Source organism: Solanum lycopersicum, chromosome 8 (genome assembly GCF_036512215.1).
Source record: "Solanum lycopersicum chromosome 8, SLM_r2.1".
In the NCBI taxonomy this organism is placed as follows: domain Eukaryota; kingdom Viridiplantae; phylum Streptophyta; class Magnoliopsida; order Solanales; family Solanaceae; genus Solanum; species Solanum lycopersicum.
Window position 1 is genome coordinate 64829086 of NC_090807.1, and position 22936 is coordinate 64852021.

A 22936-nucleotide genomic window follows, 5' to 3' on the forward strand; every position below is an offset into this window, starting at 1 on the left:
CTATTAAAATGAAGTGAGATTGTTAATTATTATGATCGGTCTTAAAGGTTTAAAAGTCAAAATTGAAATTTCGAAATATTCAAACTAATAAATTCAATCCAAACATTATTTGAATAATTAAATTTAGATTACAATTTTTTCGAACGTGTAATTAAATTGCAAGGACGGAGCCACCTTAGGCAGGCGAAGGGTGTTTTAGGTGCACACCCTTCAAATTTCAAAATTATAAATCATAATTTTAATATTTTATTTTAATATTAACATAGAAAATATTTTGGATATAATTTCTTAGATGATTCACATTTTGAAATTGAAAACAGATATTAATAACCATATTAAACTAATCATGTGATTAAGACTCTTCATAACCTAAATATACATGGTATAAATATTATAACCTATATATCTTTGAGACATGACTATAGACTATTGAATATTCATGCTCAATCAAGAGTACACAGAATTACTTATGATAATTGATTAACCAAATATGGCAGGTTAATTATTTTATGAGTTTTTTAGAACAATATATTTTGGACACATAATAGGGCTCCCTAACCCTAGGTGTACAAGCCATTGTTATTTGTCTTGTAGCAGCTAGCTATTTTACACTAATAACTAGGGGACAAACAAATCTTTGATGTAAGATAACTACTTAGATTTTCTTTGTCCCCATCCATTTTTGTACTCCTATCTCTTGTCATCAAGTGTCCTTAGCCCATAGGGACCTTCAATAGTGAAAAAAAAATTCACAAATAGTAGTCACCTTTTACTTCTAGTATTTAAAAAAAATAAAATGTCATGGAGTTTCAAATTTCACGATTATCGTGGATTCGAAATGTCATGATAAATGATAATGGATGTTTTCTTAGTTATAGAGATGAAAAATAGTTAACGCGTAATATTACTATCTTACAGTGATTGATTTTAGAAACGTATGGATTTTCCTGGAACTCTATATGCCATATATGTGTTATATGGTTCTCTTCAACTAGTGTCGTGAGATGTTTGAATAGAAATATTTGAACTACAAGGTTAAAATAGGTAGTTTTTTTTTTTTGTGGCTAAATTGTAGGACAAGGGTTGGTCCATGAACTATACGTAAGGAAGGAGAAAAGAACCGGCCCAAGAAATTTAAACCGGTGCGAACTAACACTCTTATGTATTTTTCTAGTTAATATACATTAATTATACAATGTTATACACATATTATAATCTGTTAGCTTTTATTTATTTAATTTATTAATTAATGACATTGAAGTTCTGAATTTAAGTTATTGGTTTAAGTTGCAACTCTTAGGTAAAAATAAAACAAAATAAAAATAGTTGTTTACGTCAAATTAATAAATATTAAGATACATTATTATTTTTATCAGTCTTGAAAATTGCAAACACGTCAATCATAACACACAAGTAAATTAAAGTAAATATTCAATAAAAAATTTATATCTTACAACATAAATAAATTTAAAACAACTAAATAACTTGTATTAATATTTTTAAAAAAGAAAAGTGTAAAGAAAAAACACTACAAGACACATTAAATACTCTTTTTAAAGTCCAAAAATTTCTCTCTAAAAGTACACAATCTTAATTTATAGCTTGTAAGATTATCCAAGTCTACTAATATATGGTATTAAGAGATTATAACTATTTCATCAACCTTCTTTTATGAAGAAAAATTCTAGAAATGATTATAAATTTTTTACTAATGTTAAAGTAAATACATGATCTCCAATTAAGTTGCTCACTTCTTCAACCAAAATGATATGTTTAATTAATAATAGCGCGACATAATGTTAAAGAATGACACAAAGTCCCACATCAGCGATTAATGAGATGGTGGACTCCTTATAAGGCTTGAACAATCCTTTTCCTTTTGACATAACTTTTGGAGTGTGAGTTAGGTCTAATATCTAATTTCAGAGCAAGGCCCTACCCAGTCTCATTTACGGAGCCTCCTAAAATTAAAATTGCCCATGCACCAGATACTAAGCATGCAAACAGAGACACATAAATTATGTATCATGGTTAAGAGTCACAACTTCCATAACAGCTCCTTGCTATCTTCTTTGCTAAATTTGTCACAATTTCCTATCAATGATGAAATCAACAATTCATGAATAATACTTGCGGCCTACATGGTTGAGTCTGGATCTTCTGTTTCTTACAGGATTGATCCACTTGTTTCCATCAGTCATTTTGGACCCATGTCTCTTGTATTCTCTTGATCTAAGTGCTGTCTCCATAATCTTTATATCTTCATAAATCTCATGCCTAGAAAGTGTTGACAAACTTGGCATGATATCCCTTTGGAAATCTTTCATTCTTCGTCCTCTCTTTAATGTTATTCCGTAGTCTTTTCTCTCCGTGGCATTGAATTCAAATGCATTTGAGGTCACACAACAGTCGTCAATGGAGCTTTCGGGTTGTTTAAGCACCATTTCTTCAAAAGTGTCTGAAGAACATTGTGGTTGTTCTGTATTTTGATCATCTTCAATCTTGTTCATGTTAATAGCAACGGTTGGTTCAGAACATTCCAGTGCAAGATAGATGAGGGACACTGCTCCTCTTATGATCTGCCCATCGACGACTTCTGATGTTTCTCCCATCTGATGATCACTGTTACTAGATGAGTCGACATCCTCTTGAGGTGGAGATATATTTGCTTGAAGTGTTTCAGATTTTTTGGTATTTGAATTTTTCAGCTGAGTTCCGGATTGCATCGTCGTCTCTATGCCACTTGAGATGTCCTCAAAGCACGAAGATTTGCATGACGAGAGAGATCTATCAGGACCACTAACCTTGACAAAATCTTGAGTCTTATAGTCAGGAGAAGACATTGGATCATGCTTAGCTTTCTTGCTTTTGTTTTCTCGTGTACTAGAAACTTGATCAACATTGTCAGTAGTGAGACTGCCAGGATTTTCACTACTGTCTGAAAGTGGATGATTGAGGTTTATCAAGAACTGTTCAACTCCAACATCTTTTGTTCTTTCATAACCAGTCACAGAACTAAGAATTCTTTGGGGAGCAATATCAGAGGTCTCATTTGGATTGTCATCATCTTGCTCTCTTCTGTTAGAAGCAGTGGGAAATGTGCTCTCACGAGTTTCACCAGTCAGTCTGTGTGACTCTCTTGAGAAAGCCTTACTTGAAGAACATGTCAAGCTAGGTTCATCAAAGTGAAAAGAATCATCAAATATGGATTTGTTAAGGTCCAAAAAAGCTCGTTCATCGGAAAAAAGAACTTTTCCTTTTCCTGATATATCTCCAGAAAGGAGAGGCTTCTCACATTGTTCAACTCCTGCAGAATATGCAGAAATTAGATAAACACAAAATGACATAATACTGATAGTATTTTGCCTTTAAAGTTTGTAGCTACGAGCGAAGGATAAAGAACTATCAGACCTTCAGCTAAAGGGTTCTGCTTAAGACAACTCGTGCTGTCATTTGGAACAAAATAATTTCCTGTAGTTCCAATCCCATCAAATGAATTATCTGTAGTGTTGTTTGTGAAGCTATGAGTGCATTGGTAATCACGTTTATATCCAGAATAAGAAACACGAGTAGAATTCATAGGAGACTGGGGATATAGTCCTGCATTAGAATCCTTAGTATCATCTGATTCTTCTAAATCAATGATATGATCAAAGGTCTTTGTACTGACGGTTGCTTTCATATTGTTCCTACCAATGCTCAATGAGAGATTAACCTCCCCAGAATGATGTGCTACACCACCATGGTGATAATGATTTTTCGTGATTGAATTCTCTAAACTATTGAAGAAACCATTTCTCTTATTCAAGTTCCCCCTATCAATATGATCAAGATAATGAGTGGGACGAATTTGAGGATTTGAATATCGTTGCTGGAAACATGGAAACATGACTTGCTGCTCTTGTAACCAGTTGAACACCTGATGCACATGAAGAAAAATAACAATAACATGAACAAACCATCAAGTAAAGCTTTTAAGAGATCTTTTAAAGTCCAAAACAACATGTTATCTCTCTGTGTCAAAGTAACAACTACTTGATTTAGCTTTTCTCTGATTTCTTCATAAGCATGACGTTTCGCTTTAACCTATAAAAACTCTTGGCATGTTAAAAAGAATTCCATGTTCAGTTACCTTAGGGCTACTGCAAATTCTCTTCTGATCAACAGACATAGATGATCTGGTAAAATTTCCAAATGCAGCTGGATTTCCTTGTCGGTCTCCTTTGCTATAATAAGCTCCATCCAACTCTTTCCAGCTCAAATCTTTCATCGTGTCCTTTTGTGTGTAGCACATCTGATGAGGTTCATAAACCTAAAGAAATAACAAAAAGTGGGTGATAAGTACACGTCTTCTATTTATTTTCTTAGACATATATATGATGTTTGCAGATAGTATACTTACGACATTTTAATTATGTCAAAAATGTCCTCAAACTATACAAAATTGAACTAGTTGATATCACTAACTAACTTCCTTAAACTAAACGAAATTGAACTAGTGGATATCATTAAGTACCTTTGTCTTGAATGTATGATCATGCCCGAATATTTTCTCCTTGAAAACGGCTTTGACAGGTTCCTTATACTTCAATGATAAACTGAGATCATAATCGCCAGTAACAAACATTATGCTCTCTTAACAAATGAAATCTTAAATCAATTGCCTATTGAGTTTGACAAGTTTATGGACTGTCAGCTGTTGCTAGGACCTTTTACATTGCAATCCAAGTGGCGTAGTTCCATGCTTTCCCTGCTTAAAAAAACACAAAAAAGTAAACGATAAAGCAGAAGAAACAACAAGTGGTGAGACAGATTCTCATCTATAAAGCATACAAAGAATGATCACACTGTTCAATCTCATACCAACTACACACAATGTGAGAAATTCCAGCAATAAAGAAGCTCAAACATATGTTGTTATCAAAATGACAAGGAACATACTATTTTGTTGTACAACATCAAATTTTCAAGATTAATATCATAGCTCTCAGTCTAGTAAGTAAACTTTCTTGCTACATTTTCTGTGATCTGCTTCACTTAAAGACCTAATAATAGAGAGGCACCCCAAAATACAGTATCATGCCAAAATTGCTAATTTTCAATGTAATTTTCTTTAGACTCAATCTTAAAAAGGGAAGAATATATAAATCCTACAGTAGTCAAGTGAAGACACCATTAAGAAAGAAGACATTTTTTTCAGCAGGCCAAACAGTTCAATAATCAGCTAATGTTAAAAAAAACAAGCAGTACAACTCAGATGAACCAATGCATTATTGACCTAGTCTTGTAAGCTCAATCATTGTTTTCTCCTTCTGGCTTCTGTCCTCGGATAAGTACTACTTATTTTTATTTTTCAACTGTAAGAACAAAACCAAACAAAGAAAACTAATTTATGAGACAGAGAAATAATCCCACACTACAAAACAGAAACTGATGAATTTCAACCACAAAAAGATTGTCTTTTTTCTCTCAGAAAAACTTTTACAACAGAACCCATGAAAATATACTACATTGGAGCTTAATGCCAATGAGAATAGCCATTAAGAAACTGCATGCAAGCAAAACACATAAACAACAACAGTTACACCTCAATAGCCAATCCAAAGAAAAAAAACACATAAACAGAAAAAAATGAAACAAGAAGAGAATACCCATAAGAAATCAATCAAAAGAAAACAATGCTCAGAACAACAAACATTTGAATCTCAAAAACTCAGTAATGAAAAAGAGATCTCTTTCTCATATACACATAAAGGAAGAACTTACAACAAGGGAATGGATGAAGAAAGAGTCCAACATAACCCCATTGAGCAAAAACAACTTCTTTTTTTATACTATCCTTAAATGTCTGCACTTTATGAGAAGGTGAAAGAACAAGACATGTTTTTGTGGATCCAAGAAGATCAAATTAAATATTGCTGGATATATAGGTACTACACATTACCAACCAATCACCATTAATAAACACACTCAGAAATTTCAGAAGCACAAAATAAGAAAAATCAAGATTACAATTTACAGATAGTGAAGAAAAGATGGTATCTTTGGAAGCTTAAAGGTTGAGTCTTTGCGTGGGATTTACCATTAGAATAGTGTGGGATCATCTTTCTTCATCATCCATAAATACCCTTTTCCTCTTCTCTTTCATCTGTTCTTTTCTGTTCGTTTTTTTTGGACACCCACTCTCTCTCTCTGTTCTGCTTAACCACTCTCTTCCCCACTTTGGACCCTCTGTTTTCTCTCTGGCCGAAACAAAATTAATATATTCGTATTAAAGTTCGATTATATCGAATAATATAGAATAAATTAAATCGAAGAGGATAGTAAATAATAAGATTGAAATTAGTAGTAATGGTAAATTGATGATGTAGAACTTTGTATGCCAGTTGGTGCAATTATCAGTCTTCCTTCTATTATGCGATCTCCGTTTATTTCTCTATATGTTATTACCTCAATTATTGTAACACGAATTCAAACTAGGGGCGTCCAGGTTAATATTCAGGGTTATTTATTTTTATTTGTTATTAAAGAGATTCAAAATATAAATAAATATATAAAATTTATCTTATATGACAGGATAGAACCAATATGGGTCCGCCCCTGATGTTACCTATTATTTCTCAATGCAACAAATTAATTGTTTATTGAAAAATAATACCGTAATAAATAAATCTCGTTAAAATTTATCTTTAAAATAAACAAACCCTTAAAGTATTATTTTTCGAAATGACAAAATATACATAAAGTTGGTTAAGTTTTGCATTGGTATCCAATGCATTAGAAACTAGTACTAGATATAAATTTTTTACACTTTTGATGCATTTATATATATGCAAGCTAAATAAATAAAATTAGCAATATAAGGTAAGTGGTCCATAAAAGTGTTAAAAAGTGAGAATTTTTATCAATACGCAATAATAAATATAATCTTATTATATAGAAATGCCTAATAATCTGGGGCTAGCTTTCTTCTTGGAGATTAAATGAGCACGTAGGAAGTGAAAAAATACATACAAATCCAAACTTAGGTTTAATTTATATTTTTCTAACAAAAGACTAATGGAACATGACATTTTTGGTTGAAAATAAATGTTTCTCACTCCTTCATTAAATAAGTCATAATTTCACAGATTGTATCAATCCAGTTATATTTATCATAGAAGAAAAAAGAGTCCACTTAAATTAAAGATACTAACAAATCAATTATAAATGGCCAACTTTCTAACCATTCGAATCGATTTGGTTGGTATAATGGAAAATAGGAATATTCGGTGATTCAAAAAGTGTTTCACGATATTCTGAACCCAGCTCACGTACTGCTTTAATGGGCTTTTGTTTTCTTTTTGTTTGTTTCGAGAAATCTATCGATCAATTCCGATTCTTTCTTTTTCTCTTGATTCTTTTCCGATCGAGATGTATAGATCCTATTCAAAAGTAATTCTTTCTTGTAAAGAACCCATTTCGGTACTTAGTGAAAGGCATTCTACCCAATAAGGTCGATACATATAACAATTATAAAATTCATATTTATATGTATAGCAAAGTTTACATAATTGTACTTCATAGTATATATATATATATATATATATATATATATATATATATATATAAAATTCGTTATGCATATACAATTAAAGCCAATTGTATAAAATGGTGTATAAAACGAGAAAGAGAAAGAGACTTGGGCAGAGAATTATATAAAACGAATTGTATAATTATAAGTGTATAGAGTAATTATATACAATTTAAATTTGTATAAAATGAGAAAGAGAGAAAGGCAAAAGAGACTGGGACATGGAATATACAATTGAATCGTATCGTATAAAACGAGAAAGAGAGAAATTATATACAATTTGAATTTGTATAAAACGAGAAAGAGAGAAAGACAAAAGAAATTGGACAGGGGAGTATTTTTATTGTATATTTATAAGTGTACAAGACGAAGATATATGTATTTGCAAGTGTATATACAATTTTCTCTTACTTTATACAAATAGAAAAACAATTTATACAATTCGTTTTTGTTTGTATAAGCGATAGAGGCGAGGGTGGCGAGCGAGATCTGGGAGAGTGGAGAGCGAGATCTTGGAGAGAGGCGAACGAAAATATATGTATATATACAATTTTTTTAGCTTTATACAAATAGAAACATATTTAATACACTTCTGTTTGTTTGTATAAAATATAATTTCCCCTTTATAAAAAGAGTTATGGGATTTTTTAAAACAATTATTAAAGATGTGTTTGATTTAGAAAAAAAAATTGCGATTAAAATCTGAGAAAAAGAAAAAAAAACCATGCACCAACCGGGAATCGAACCCGGGTCTGTACCGTGGCAGGGTACTATTCTACCACTAGACCACTGGTGCTTCATGTCTGTGAATGTTCTTAAAATTAAATATACATTAAATATCATTTCACTAGGCTAAAAAAGGTCAAGCCTTTATCTTTTCTTGATTTTGCTTTTCATGTCACGTATACAAGTCTAGTTTAACTCAACAAAAGTAAAAATTCATCTAACTATGAAATTCGACGTCTTAATTTGATCTTCCGAGTCAATTGAATCCGTTAAACCATGAGGTTCTTGACTTACTAGTGTAAAATAATGTAACAATGCATTAGTATGTGTGTATATTGAAACTTAACACATAGAATTCAGCTAGAACTGAAATTTTGTGTCTTCCTCTAATGCCACTATGGGTAGAAAAATTTGTGTGTAGTTCACTTGATCATCTAATTCTGAAAATGAAAATCTTTGTTGAGGAAGTTCTAAGCCTTTCAGTTTGCATCTTTTATAGTAGCCACTAGCTAGTAGTATGACTAGGTATCATTCTTTTAAGCCCACTGTGTTATTTGGCCCATCTGTTACCATGAGTTAAGTGTCTTCATATGATGTTTTCTTTGAACTTTGAGTGTGCAAATATTGCATCCAGATGAGACTAGTTCAGCAGGTACAACAAGAGGTTCAGTTTTGCAATAACTCACTAGACTCTGGTAATTCCGGAAAGTGGGGTCTGAAGAACGTGGTGTACACAACCTACCCCTACCATGTGAAGGTACAAAGACTGTTTTCAATAGACCCTCGACTCAAGTAAAGCATACATTAGGTCGTTAACTTTTTCAATAACATTTAGCTTTGTTCACTTATTAGTAGACCTCCTCTAAACCAGTTAAAAGTCTGATGTTCATTTGCATGGAAAGCTAAGTTCTGCTACATGATCATTGTCTTACATCTTTTGTTTTTTTGCTGTACAACTTAGCATTAGGGGTAAAGTAAACAAGAATTTCTAAATGATTGCCTTCACATTGATTCATTATCAGTGAAAATATGGAATTCAAAACTATCTCTACACCATTTGATGTATTATAAATAATAGTAATGGTAATAGATAACAAGAACAATAAGAGATAGAATAATAAATCATTATTGAGCTGCTATTTCTTGAAGCCTAGACTTGATTCTTTCCAAAGTGCCTTCAATTGCAATATCAAATGCATCTTTTTTACTCCTTAAACCCAAAGAACTTCCCTGCTTTCTATACATAACTCTAGGCAACATTTCCAAAACCTTTTCTCTCATCCTTCTAACTTGAGCTCTAGGTATACTCGATAAAACATCAACAATGCTCAACCCCTTAAACACAACGTCTTCTTTAGGTATCGACACTGAAAATTCTTCATACTTCTCCTCTGGTAAATGCCATCCATACTGTTTTTTCGCGGACAAATCTTCAAAGAACACAGGAATACACCCTGCAAGAATCCCATCAAACGTGGAACGTCTAGTCGGTGTATCCCCTGGAGGTTGTAAACAAAAGGTAGCTTGCAACATTGGCTTCATAAACCTTATAGGATCATGTTGACAAATCCCATTAGAACAATCAACAAATTCGCACAATTTCTCGTACCCTGTGCCATTAGCACTCATACTAGTAGCATTCTCACACTCAAGTCTAATACTTCTCCTAACATTAGGATTAGCTGAAATTCCACCACCACCAGCAAACAACATCAATGTAGTCCTCCTAGACCTCCTTAACCTATTCACCCAAGATTCGAAAAAGGCTAAGTTCGGAGGATGAAATGAAGTGGGATATGGAATAGCTTGTTCTTGCCAAGGATAAGCTCTACTCTCATGAGTCAATGCAGTCACATTGTAAAACTCAGGCAATTCAAGAAATGAAGTACCAAAATACAAAGGATCACTATTCAAAGGTTGATTAAAGTCCCAAGCAGGCCTTGCCATAACCATAAAATGATCATGACCATAATTTCTACTCCAAATATTAGGTGAATCAACATGGACAAGAAAATCATACAAATCTAAACCATGCTGAAAACTTGAATTAATTTCAGGACCATACAAGTACTTAAGACTATCAAGACCACCATAATAAGGCACATAAATTGCATTGGCATGAGTAGGATCAGATGTAAGACAAGGGTATTCAAGCATTCTACGATGAAAAACAAGCTCAAGCATAAAAGGATCAGTGCGATACCAGCTGTGTGATTTGTTGTGAGTCTTTTGACCAAGGCCATGGTTTGCTAAATAAGGACAGAAATTATCAAACAGAGGATATGCAGAGCAATTTGATAAAAGGTCAAGATTGAATTGAGGTGGTAGATGCCTGATATGGATCCATTTGTTTGTGCAATCAGTTTCAAGATCGGAATCTTGACAAGTTGCAGACAAAATAAACAGCAAAAACACAAAAAAGATGAAATTGGTGTCCATTAAAAAGGGGGTCTCTGAAGAAACTGTCGGTGGGAGGGTAGAGATGAATCAATCAAATCCAAATAAAAATCCAATCTTTACCCCAAAATCTTCAAGAATTGAACTCTGAATCTTGATTTAAAACGAAAAAGAGAAGATAGGCTCAAAAAAAACACCAAATCTGTATCAATAACCAAAACCAACCTTCTGCAGAACACAAAAATCTGCAAAAATGGTGAAATAAAAAATGGGGTTTTTGGAAGAATGAAGAAAATGGTGGCAAATACCCAAATGGCAGTTTGTGTATAGACCGAGTCAGAGACAATGGTGGAGAGTGAGATACCGTTCTTTTTTTTTTTTTTGCCTCCTCTGCGATAGAGTTGGAACAATGAACAGAAATAAATGGAATTTATCTCAATGTGTCCATATAATATTATACGTTATCTTCGTTCGGTTATCTCCGTTCATTTTTACTTGTTATTTTAATATATATATATATATAAAACCCGAAAGGGTAAGTTATTGTAGATTGTGGAAATAATACTAAAGATCAAATCTTATGTATTTAATATTATGGTAAGTTAGTTACAACCATATCAATTATATTTTGGTAATATAAGGGAATCAAAATGTCAAATTCATTTTTGGACTATTTTGTTTTTAAGGATAGTATTTTCTTGAATTTATTGGCTTTTGGATGTACTATTTATTATTTTATTTTTTTGTAAAATGCAGTTTAGAATTGAGTAGCCAATAGTTTATTGGTGACTTTATTTTTAGTGTAGTTTCCTTTAATTTATTCAATAATCAGTAAATCTATAATGTTCACATGCATGGAGGTTTTTGACTCTCCTCATGTTGTCGTTTTGTGAGTGTTACAAATTTAATTATTATTTTCTAAAAAATTCCACCGACAAGAGAATTTAATAGTTTTGTGAGTGTTACAAATTTAATTATTATTTTCTTTTTTATGGATCCCTTTTAAATTATATCACATTAAATAACATTAAATAGATATATTTTCTATTAATAATTTAACTTAAAATGTTCTTACAATTAATAATTTATTTAAAAATATCTTCACTATTAATGGTTTGATCTTAAAAATGATATGGTTAATTTCTTACTTGACTATGTCAAAATACACTTATTTTTTTTAATGAACATAATGTTCTTTTTCTAATAAAATTATTGTTTTTAAAGTGTTCCTTTCTTGTTCCTTTTCTTTTGAAATCCTTTTAGCTAGAAAAATAATATATAAAATAAAATTATATATTTTTTAAATAATATCATAATAACTTTTCTTTAATTTTTATTTAGATATCATAAAAAAATTCTTAATAAATTTTTTTTATTTCTTAATATTTTTAAAATTGATATTTAAATATTTTTCTTGTAGCTATCACAATTGTGGAAATATCATTTTCTTCCGTAGATAAAAAATGAAATATAAAATACAGATAGCGATTATATTCAAATGATCTTATAGTTTGTTACATAGTAAGTGATATATATACAAATATAAGTAATTCAAAATATGCAAACTTGTTGAAAACTATTATAAATAAATATTATTTTTAAAAAAGTTATGCTTTATGGATTGGTGCACAGTGGCGGAGTCACAATATGTTTAGAGGATTCATATGAACTCCTTCGGTAGAAAATTATATTATTTTTATATGGTTAAAATAACTTTTTAAGTATATATAGTAGATGTCAAATTCCTTCAGCTATTTTGTAAGTCTATTTCTTCAGATTTTAAACCCTACTATCATAAATTTTGACTCCGCCTCAGTTGGTGCAAAATTGAAAATTAAAATTAATTTAATGATCTAAGCAATATGTCTACTTGGCACCCAAAAAATTCAAATTCTGAATCTCACTCTATCCAATACAGAACCCACTAAAACACTCGAGACATACACTAACATACACACAATCTATATTACATACACAACAATCAGCAAACCATAAAAGAGAAAACACATACTCAAAGAACACACAAAAAATTATATTTATATTATTTTTCTTTCAACATTCTACAAATACATTCACTTTTTTCTCCCTATTTAATTATTTTCATATAACTACAACACATATACTACTAAATACGATCTATCAAAACATTCGTGGGTGTTTTAATCGAGTTTCAATCAAAATTTTGTGATACTTATTCTCTTTATTTAAGGTTAAATTTTATTTTATTTTTTTAATTTATTCATGAAATTTGATGTAATTTTATGATATATATTTTTTATATATTGTTTTGTTTCATTCATAATTTGACTTAAATAAATTTGGAATTAAATATATCTGTTATTATTTATTGTTGTGCAATTATCATGCTTTGAATGAGTTTTTAGTTAGTGTCATATAAAATCTCACTAAATAAGAAAAATTAATTAAGGATATACAATTTTTATTGAATTACTAAATAAGACAGGCTCAATCATTCATTGAATTACTATTGCTATACAATTTTTATTGGTGTTAACATTTTCGAATTTTAATCTAAAGGAGCTTATATCATAAGTTATGTCATTTTTTTGTTTACTATTTAAATTTAACCTTATACAAATTTAGTCGGAGTTCATAATAATGATTTGCATTGAATAAGTTGTTTTGGATTTAATAAAGAAAAATAATTATTTTTAATGTTAAACAAACTTTTATACACCTTTTAAAAATATTTGTCTCAAATAAGAATGTGATTACACATCCTTTTTTTGAGGTATTAAAAGAAACTCATGAATCCGGCTACACACATTGGCCAAATTATTTTAATACTTAACTTTCAATAATTCAAATCAAGAGGTGTAAATAGAAATTATTCGTTGTGAGGCAGTTATGCCTCTAACTGTCAAGACCAAGAATATGGTTATGCATCTAGGTCCAACCTAAAAAAAATTTAACAATAAAAAATGTGAGCAAATCTTCGCCTGCAACATAATTTATCCAAAATAATAATAATAATAATAATCAAGTATAAGTCAATAAAAGCAATCGTGCCTAGAACCGCAGACTTTAGGGATGCCTAATACCTTCTCTTTGGTGAACAAAATTTCTTACCCGAACTTAGGGTTCACAAACCAAATAAAGAGTCATTACCTTTTGATTAATGATTAAAGAAAAGGTGACTTGAAACACCATAACTCAATTTCAAGTGCCTACTATGACAAAATAAACTAATCTCTTAATCACTACAGTCACTTAAATTGAAAAAAATTCTTACCGCCAATCGAAAAAGGAGTGTGACACGTATTATTCATGATATTCGTATTATTAATATCTTGTAAGTTGTAAGTGGGTATGATTTCAGTATTTAAAAAACTTACGCCTCACTAAACATAAGTCCAATTACTAAAGAGTAAAAATTAAGAAAAAAAAACAGTTTATTTGAAAGACAAAAATTAGTGATTTTAAAGGAAAAAAACGTGCAATTTTAGGTTAAATTTTCTCTTAAATTTTAGGTGCAATAAAACTTAAAAAAATTGTGTTCAATAGTTTGGCAGAACTATTCTACCTTGATTAGAGGTCTTGAAGATTCGATTCTTGAGTAATTAGTAAATTCAATTAGAAATTCAGAAGAAGGTTAGTCTAAAGCAGTAAAGGTGGTTGATTTGATGCTCTCTAAAAAGAGCCAAAACAACCTCGGATATAGAGTTAACACTACCCTGCTTCCATCCCCTGTCTCACCTTCTTTTCCTACGTCAACGTCGTCATTTGGTCACTAACAATCTAGTTAATCATAGTTTCCTTGGTTGATTTCCCTTCTCATCTAGCTTAAAATCGATTGAATGATCTTTGCTTTGTTTACTTGGAGTTCTTTCCGTCTAGGTTAGGTTATGAAAGATTATTTTAGTATTAGTCCTACCCTCAGTGCAATGCACAATATGAAAGTTTATCTTGATGGAAAATCCTTTCATCGGAATAGACCTTGCAATGCATGCATAATACAGAATAGACATTGCAATGACATGAATTAGTTAGAACTTCAATCTGAACAACAAATATGGATCTGAAACGAAAAAGTTATACATTGGGCTCATTGTAAGCTTCGCTAACGTAATTGGCCCAATAGAATCCCATATAAAATCAGAGTAAATAAACCGATAATATTACCCGCTAAGTTTGAACTCTGTTTCTTCTTCTTCTTCGCTTCATCACCTTCATTTTCTGCTAAAGAAGAAACGAAAACAGAGCCGATTTTTCTCCTCTCAAAGATGTTCAAAGCCATAGGTAAGTACTTTTTCTCTTCCATTAACACATTGTACACATTCAATCTCAACAAACTAACAAGTTTTCGTTTTTGTTTCTCATTTCAATCCAGCTCATTTTGGGTTCAAGAAATCTTCGAAGCCATTCAAAGATTACTACGATGGATGGTTCAAGACTCTCAAGAACGTTCTCCTCCCTCAGCTCCGTCACGCCATGTCATCATCCGCTACCTCCGGTCCGATTCTCCTAGCTTCCCACGTCGAGGTAATGCACCGTCACTTCCTTAAATACTACGAAGCCCTAGATCTCGCCGCCGCAAACGACGTCTCTCAGGTACTTTACCCAGATTGGCGAAACCCCTTCGAAAAACCCTTCCTCTGGCTCGGCGATCTTCACCCATACCTCTTCACAAATCTCCTCCGTTCATTTATCGGCGACTCAGAATCCGAAATTGACTCGGATATATTCGACAAACTGCAAAATTGGCATGTGGTAATGGCGTGGAAGAGCCCGTCGAGGAAATTAACTACTGGGGTCGATCAAATCGAGTGCGGATTGAGGCTAATGGTGCCTGCACTGGCGGCGCGTGCACGCGACGCGCAGGCGAAGTTCGTCGAAAAAATGGCGGTGGAATGGGGGAAATGTGAAGGGAGGAAGCAGGAGATGAAAGGGGTTGTGGGAGAATCATCGGCGGCGGAGATGGAAGAACTGGTCGGAGTTTTTGTGGATGCAAATAGGCTACGGAGGAGTGTACTTTCCGATATACTGAACGTGACGGATGTTAACCAGGCGGCTGTTTTTCTCGAAGCTTTAGCTCAATTCCTTGTTGGGTTTCGAAATCGTGAATTGCTCAGTCAATTTGACAAGTGTTCTTTGGAATTATAGTTTGCAGAAGAAGAATCAGTGCAACAGATTCTAATTTTGTGCACTGATCTAAATTAAGCCACTAATCTCTACAAATTAGTCACTAATTTCTGCTTCTTGAAAGGATTAAGACTGCAGTATTGACTAGGTAATGTTTCATTTCTGTATCTCTCTGTTTTTTCCCGCCAATTTTTTGTTCAGTTTGCAATGCAATTGTGTATGGAGATGAAATTAGTAGATTGAAATAATACACAATGGAGTTTGTTTTGTTTTAGGTCTTTCAACATTAATAAGTTAGTTTTTAGCATTATCACAACTTCCTACTCCGTGCATGTGTTAAACGGGTCGAGTCAAATTTAAATATTTCTTTTTTTTTAATAAAAGGAAAAAAAATATTGATTCAGTTGACCCTCGTGACATATGGCCGAGCAGAAGGGTGAGTTGAAGAGAAGGCAGGAGAGGCTTCTAGATTTGTAAACTTTCTAAGAACTGAATGATAGAAGATAATGAAAACTTTTAGGTTCGATGATGGTATAGCTCAAGGAATAAATCTGTAAGTCGGTTAATCTAAGAGAACAATATATGTCATGAACTTGAATCGTAACACTCGAGTGTGAACCAGAGCCAATCTCTCCTCTCTCAATAAAATGTCCATGGACACAACCAATTTGTGGGGTTGTTGATTAGGCCTTTTAGTATCTAGTTGTCCTATATGAATTGAATCCTCAAATGTGTCCAAGGTCCATCCATCACATGGTGTAGTTACCCTTTCAACTTTTAAACCCAATCCATGGCCCAATAATCTAAGTCCATGATTTGCTATGAAAAGATTGTCCTCTCAAAAGCCCATAATAAGATGACAGATCATTGAAAGGTGTTTATCGGGAATAGTATCTTTAACTTTACAAGATAAGGATGAAATCGCACATACATTATATTCTTCTGCAAACTTCACTCATGAAATTTCACTGAATATGTTGTTGTTGATATCGTGGCATACTACAAAGTATGTAAATTAAATGTACAACATGTTGTAAACAAATATAGAACAGAAGGGCACATGGGCAAATGGTGTTTATTTATTATGAATAGAAAAAACTTTGCCTTGTGTCAGTGAAGATCTCTTTGCAGCTATATTTCCATATTAGTCCACTACGCTAAAATAATGCAAAAAGGACAGTATAACACATTTTTAGAATTAATTATGTAAGTTAACAAATGGTTTATTAATTAATTAATCAAACTTTGTTATCCAAATGTTTAAATTTGCTTAATTTAGCAATAAATGGAATCTTTTTCACATTCAGGTGTTCCCTAATTCTTAAAGATGCTTTATTTGTACATCTCTTTTATATTCCATGAAAATTTTCCAAGAAAAAAAGAGCAACAAGCTGGTACTATATATTTTCTCATTTCGATATGCGTTTATTTGAATCAAAAATTTATTGAAATTGACATTTTCAGTTCGTATATAATTTTAACTAATGAATAAATCATAGTTCATAAAGAAAAATATCAAAAATGTCTCAAGGCGCATGCAGTGATTAATCTCGTCTCCTTGTGCCTTTTATAAATAAATTTATATGATTATAAACTTTCAAATACCTAAATTATTAAAGATCCTAGTAACTAAATATTCTAAAATATTATTTTTTCACGTGGCACAAACAATTTTATCGAGGAAGCATGAGTCCTTTAGCAAAATCTAAAGTAGGATATACATTTCTTCCAATATATAAACTTCTGGATCAAATTTTAGTTCTAAAATATCTTGAAATTACAATATCTATTAAAACGCTTATTTAAAATTGTGATTTCAAATCGCATGCTCAAACACCTACTAAATTAATTAACCGTTTACCATAAAAATGAATTGAATAAACTGAAAAAGTTTGATAACGTACCTGAAAATCGTTACGTGTAATAACAAATTTTTTAAATTCTTTTTCTGCCAAACAAAATCAGGCACAAATTAACGTGAACAATTTGCAGCATATTCAGGTCAACTTGGAATAGACAAAAACTTTAATTAGGAAATTAAATTATTTGCACATGCACGTGTTTTTATTGTTTTTGTTATTTTTAGCAGAAAGATCAGAATTAATGCTGCACAAAAATTATATTTAGTTATAATTGTTTATATTTGGTAAGTTGTTACCTTACCAAAAATGGCCCTTTGTGACTTTGAAAACGTTTTAATACTGGAAAGGTCATGTTAGAGCAACTAGTGAATTATTAAGATATTTTTTTCTGCTCTAATTCGATTAGATACATGTGAGATTTTATCTATAATTTGCTATTAATATTATACACTTATCTATAATAATTGTAGTTTAGAGATGATCATGAACATGATTTTCTGAAGGAGTTTAAGAGTTAGGGGTGTAAAATGTAATGGACTCGAATTATGATATATCGCAAAAAAGATTGAAGTAAATGAAAATGAGCAAAATAAAAAATTTAATAACTGTAGATAGTGGAGAAGCCAGAATTATTATTAAAGAATGTCAAAATTAAACAACATAACCAATTGTCTAAAAATGAAAAAAAATAAATTGGAATCAAACACTAGACCATTGAGAGTTTTTGCAACCTCTCAACTGATGTTTTAACTCTTTACCGTATGTTAAGAGACGTGAAATTTACTATATATAGATATACCATCAAAATTTAACCTATCTATACGACATAATTTTTCAGGCTATTTACCACTTAAGGTAGATTATAGTAAAATTTAATTACCCACTTTGTTAAGAATTTTTATTAATTGAAGGAACTTTAGACGAGAAAAATTCATTGATGTATAATTAGTTGTGCGTGGTTGTTCTGTTTGTTAGGGAACAAGAACATGTTGCACGAGAGGCTTAAACTAATTTATAATACTTGTTGATGTCCAAATACTCGGCATTATTTGTGATAAAATAATTAAAATTGATATTTTTTATATTTAATTATAAATTTAAATTTAAAATATCATCAATGAAAAATTATTTTAAAAGCGTTGTAAAAAACTTTAGAAATAATATATATAAATTTAAATTTAATTAAACTCTAATATTAATATCGAATATCAGATAAAAAAAATAACAAATTGTAGAGTGGCGGACAAAAAAGAAACTAAATCTATTAGTAGTAGTTAAAAAGGCAACAACTAATTAAAAGCCATGATCAACCACTTGTACTGTCTACATCAATGTTTTTTAATTTACTTATTAATCATTTTATCTTTTAGTCTTAATTTTCAAGGATCAATTATGAGGCAAGTTAGTCAAAAAATAATAATTTTTAATATAATATGATTATATATTATTGATTTTTAATTTCTAAAGTAGATCCATACACTATCAAAAATTTTCTTTAATAATAATTAATTAACAATTATAAATTTTATTAATTACCCTTAATTGTATTTTTTAAAAGTAACACTCTTCACAAATAATTATATCGATAAACTTTAGCGCTCTTTTTATATCACACTATTACCAATCTTTTATATTCAAACTAAAATTTTCATCAGAACGCTGTGTGATAGTGTTATGATGAATATTCTAAGTGTTAGATAAAGCAGTAAACGTGACATTAAATTAAGAAAGTGAGATATTGAGTAGGATATTAAAATAATAACACTTTTCTTCTTAGAAAATTAAATAAATGTGACAATCAAACACCAAAAAATGACTTATTTTCTAATATATATTTTGTGAAAGAATTTTTTTATCAATTAACATAGATAAGAAGTTATTTGGTAGGATGTATTAGCTATAATATTATTTGATATTTTGTTAGGATAGAATTTTGAGTTTATATATAATTAATACTTATATATCATATTTGACTATTGAATATTATATTATAGAGGTTTAATACATCTGTACAAAGCAGACCATGATATTACATGGATAAATACAGGTGAAGAATAGTCTAAACATAACTAATTACAATATTATCGTATTAACATATTATCTTCAATATTATTTTCATAGGCTCTGTCAAACAATTTTTAAGTGTGTTAACTAAAATTGTCCAATAAATATGATAAAATACTCGATGAAGTGTTATGGGCGGCTATATGTATAAGAATATAACGCCTTCATCTTAGGCCCCAAATTTTTGGGGACTTCAAATTTTCGTTAAGAATAAATTATATGTTTAAATTTATATATTTTATTAATTATTTATGATAAAAAAGTATAATTTTTTAAAAATAAATTATTTTATCCACTTTTTGTAGAGTACTTTATTGAAAAATGAGAATTAATAATGAAAAGTGTTACAAAAATGAAATATAAATTTTTTATTATTTCTTTTTAGATTTTAATTTCAAGCATTGCTTTAAGCATATTAAAATGATATTATATCAAGTCATCAATTTTTTGAGTCAAATTTTATGGTTCTAATTCTTATCTGTATTTAATATTTATCAGCATATTACTTGTATCATTATTTTGACAATACATATAATAATTGTCTCACTTAATTATGTTTTTCAATGTTGAATTGATAAAATCTTATCTAAAATTAGTAACTGAAAAAATAATATTAGTACTAATAATTTTCATTTTAATAGTGTATTTTTTTAATAAATATTTATATGAAGTATACTTATATTTTAGACCGCAAATTAAAATTTCGATTTAGACCCTCAATTATGTTGAGCCGTCCCGTAAAGTGTAGTAGGTCTAGCAAATAAAACGTAGAAGGAAAATTTCAAGTCCATATAATTTTCTTTATGTCAACTTTTTGCTTCATAAATAATTGATGAACTTGAAAACAATAGTACCATTATTCCCCTTGAAATGTTAAAAATCAAACCAACTTAACAAACAATATGTGTAGTCTGTAGACAATTCATAGAAGTCCATCTAACTAACCAAAATATTTACTACGCACCTATTAATTGACCAATTCTGTTAGGAGTAGTTTGATATGTGTATAAGATATAATAGTTAATCTTCGGAATAAAATATAAAATAATAATAATAACTTTTAGCAGTAATTAAATTAATAAAAAAGACTAAAATTTTTATTCGCATTAGTTAAGTGTCATTATATTCACTGTCATCAAAAGTTTTAGAGACGTATACAAAAATGTTAATTGCCGTTAAAATACATCTCTAATGGCAAGCCTGCAATTAAGCTATTTATAAACTAACTGCCACTAAATATCATTTTTGATGTAGTATTATTATTAGGCCATTTTGAATTATTTATCCCATTATTTATATCATAGTGATATTTTGATTTGAGCAATAAGAATAAATAATCTTGAGATAAAATTTTAGTGTCTTATTTGATTGCCATATTTGAAAAAATTTATCCGGTCATTTATGACATAATAATGAAATAAATTATCTCATATATATGCTATTTTTGAATAACTACTCTCAAAATTAATCGTATAATAACTTATTTCTAACTAAATGATCCCTTAATGATGGAATAAATTATGTTGTATATATACTAAAATAATTTATTCTTGACCAAACAATTTCATAACTAATTGTCATGCTTAAGACAAAAGTATTGTTATATAAAATAACAGGTAATTAAGTGATTTTCTCTTAAAAGCAACATGCTATAGGCATGTAGCCCAGAAAAGTACATATTTTCACATCAACAAGAAACTATAAAGCTTGGCTTGCAACAACTGACTAATAAGATCATAGATAATTCATTTAATTTCTCTTTGTTTTATAAACTAACGCTACTAAACAAATATAAATATACAAAAATTCTTGATCTTTTTATTCTTGAATATATTATTTTATGCATTATATCAAAATACTGAATGATATTTATATAATCATTCAGCTCCTTGAAAATAAAAGAATTTAAAAAAATTTAATTTAAATTAAGCTAGAATAGTAAATCTTAACTTAAGATATATATGTATTTACTGAGTAATACTTTGAACGTGGATTTCTTTGAGATTTCATTAAATCTATTAGTAATTTGTATCTTTGAGATTTCATTAAATCTATTAGTAATTCGTATATATTGTTTGAATAGATAACTAAACTTTATAGTTTTCTAAAGAAAAATAAAAAAATTGTATTATTATACCAAATTCTTATTTTGTCCTTTATTGTATTGTCCTAAATTTTACAATAAAAAAATAATTTCGAGCGAATATTTACTCTTTCAATCCCTATTTCATTTGTAGGGTTAACTCGTGACTCCTTAGATCTCAAATACATGAATTAATCTATGGTTCGTTCCGCCATTTCGCTAAGTGAATCATTAAAATTCCTTTTTTAATAGAATCTTTTGTATTCACAAGTTTCGTTAAACACAATTTATCGAGACATTTTGAATGTATTTGAATCAGTCAAATTTAAAAAAATAATAGAAATAAAGTAACAGTCAAAAAAAATAGACTATAAGAAAAATAATTATATATACAGATATATGTATCACCGCCTCAACGCCGACAAAGGGAGTAGTTATCTCTTCCGTAGCGCCGTCGCTGGAAACGGCGATCTGTTTCGCCGACAACCACCGCATAAGCAGTGAGTCAGCACACGACGGGATGGAGTCACTGCCACGTCACTTACTTAAATGGGGTCCACTAAGTTGGGGTTAGTCCACGTCAATCAATCAAAATGAGTTTATTTTGTCCTACACACACATGACAACGTTTTACCTCGTGTATCCGAGGTGGCTAAATGAACCGGAGTTTTTTTTTTTAATTTTATATCAAACGTGAACCGGAGTTGCAATAATAAATTACTTAGCCACCAAGAAATTAATAGACTAAAATTCGTATCGTAATTTGATTTTGTCAAATATTATACATATAATAGAATTATTATAATTATTATTATTATTAAGTAAACGGTAGATTTTAATTAATTATTAAAGTACTAATTATATTAGGAAATGGTCCAACTAACTAATAAATTTAATTGAATTTTGAAATGTATAACATGTGTTTCCTCTTGTTTGTGAATTTGATTGATTGAATGTTTGATTGACTATTTGATTCCCTTCGATACATTATTTCTTTCGGTGATAATTATATTTATTAATGTAAGTATGATTTTTGCATTGCTTCGGATCATTTTTTTAAGTGAAAAAAGGACCTTTTTTTCTTATTATTTAGTAAAATTATATTGATTATACTGTTGTTGGAAACAA

General features: G+C 30.1%; 3 protein-coding genes and 1 non-coding gene across 8 annotated transcripts; 1 reads left to right on the forward strand and 3 right to left on the reverse strand.

The window, feature by feature from the left end:
- Positions 1-1799: 1799 nt before the first annotated feature.
- LOC104648958 (uncharacterized) lies at positions 1800-6481 on the reverse strand. 5 transcript variants are annotated; one of them, XM_010327168.4, is made up of 5 exons: positions 6083-6481; positions 4517-4750; positions 4133-4312; positions 3412-3919; positions 1800-3307 (listed from the first exon to the last, which is right to left on the reverse strand). In XM_010327168.4, the coding sequence occupies exons 2-5, from the start codon at positions 4625-4627 to the stop codon at positions 2118-2120; spliced, it is 1989 nt and encodes a 662-aa protein (XP_010325470.1). In that variant the 5' UTR covers positions 4628-4750; positions 6083-6481; the 3' UTR covers positions 1800-2117. The 5 variants fall into 5 exon arrangements, with proteins under 5 accessions (XP_010325470.1, XP_069143911.1, XP_010325471.1 ...); XM_069287810.1 differs by having other exon boundaries at positions 4517-4753; XM_010327169.3 differs by having other exon boundaries at positions 5767-6094.
- A 1817-nt stretch (positions 6482-8298) lies between these two features.
- TRNAG-GCC (transfer RNA glycine (anticodon GCC)) lies at positions 8299-8369 on the reverse strand. Its single transcript has one exon. It is a non-coding gene; the product is annotated as a tRNA-Gly (tRNA).
- A 915-nt stretch (positions 8370-9284) lies between these two features.
- Positions 9285-11137, reverse strand: LOC101248226 (probable xyloglucan galactosyltransferase GT19). The gene has a single exon (XM_004245693.4). The coding sequence runs from the start codon at positions 10736-10738 to the stop codon at positions 9425-9427; it is 1314 nt and encodes a 437-aa protein (XP_004245741.2). The 5' UTR covers positions 10739-11137; the 3' UTR covers positions 9285-9424.
- Positions 11138-14833: 3696 nt separating this feature from the next.
- Positions 14834-16073, forward strand: LOC101247949 (protein INAPERTURATE POLLEN1). The gene is made up of 2 exons (XM_004245692.5): positions 14834-14956; positions 15048-16073. Exons 1-2 carry the CDS (start codon positions 14941-14943, stop codon positions 15818-15820), a joined length of 789 nt encoding a protein of 262 aa, XP_004245740.1. The 5' UTR covers positions 14834-14940; the 3' UTR covers positions 15821-16073.
- The last annotated feature ends 6863 nt before the right edge of the window (positions 16074-22936 follow it).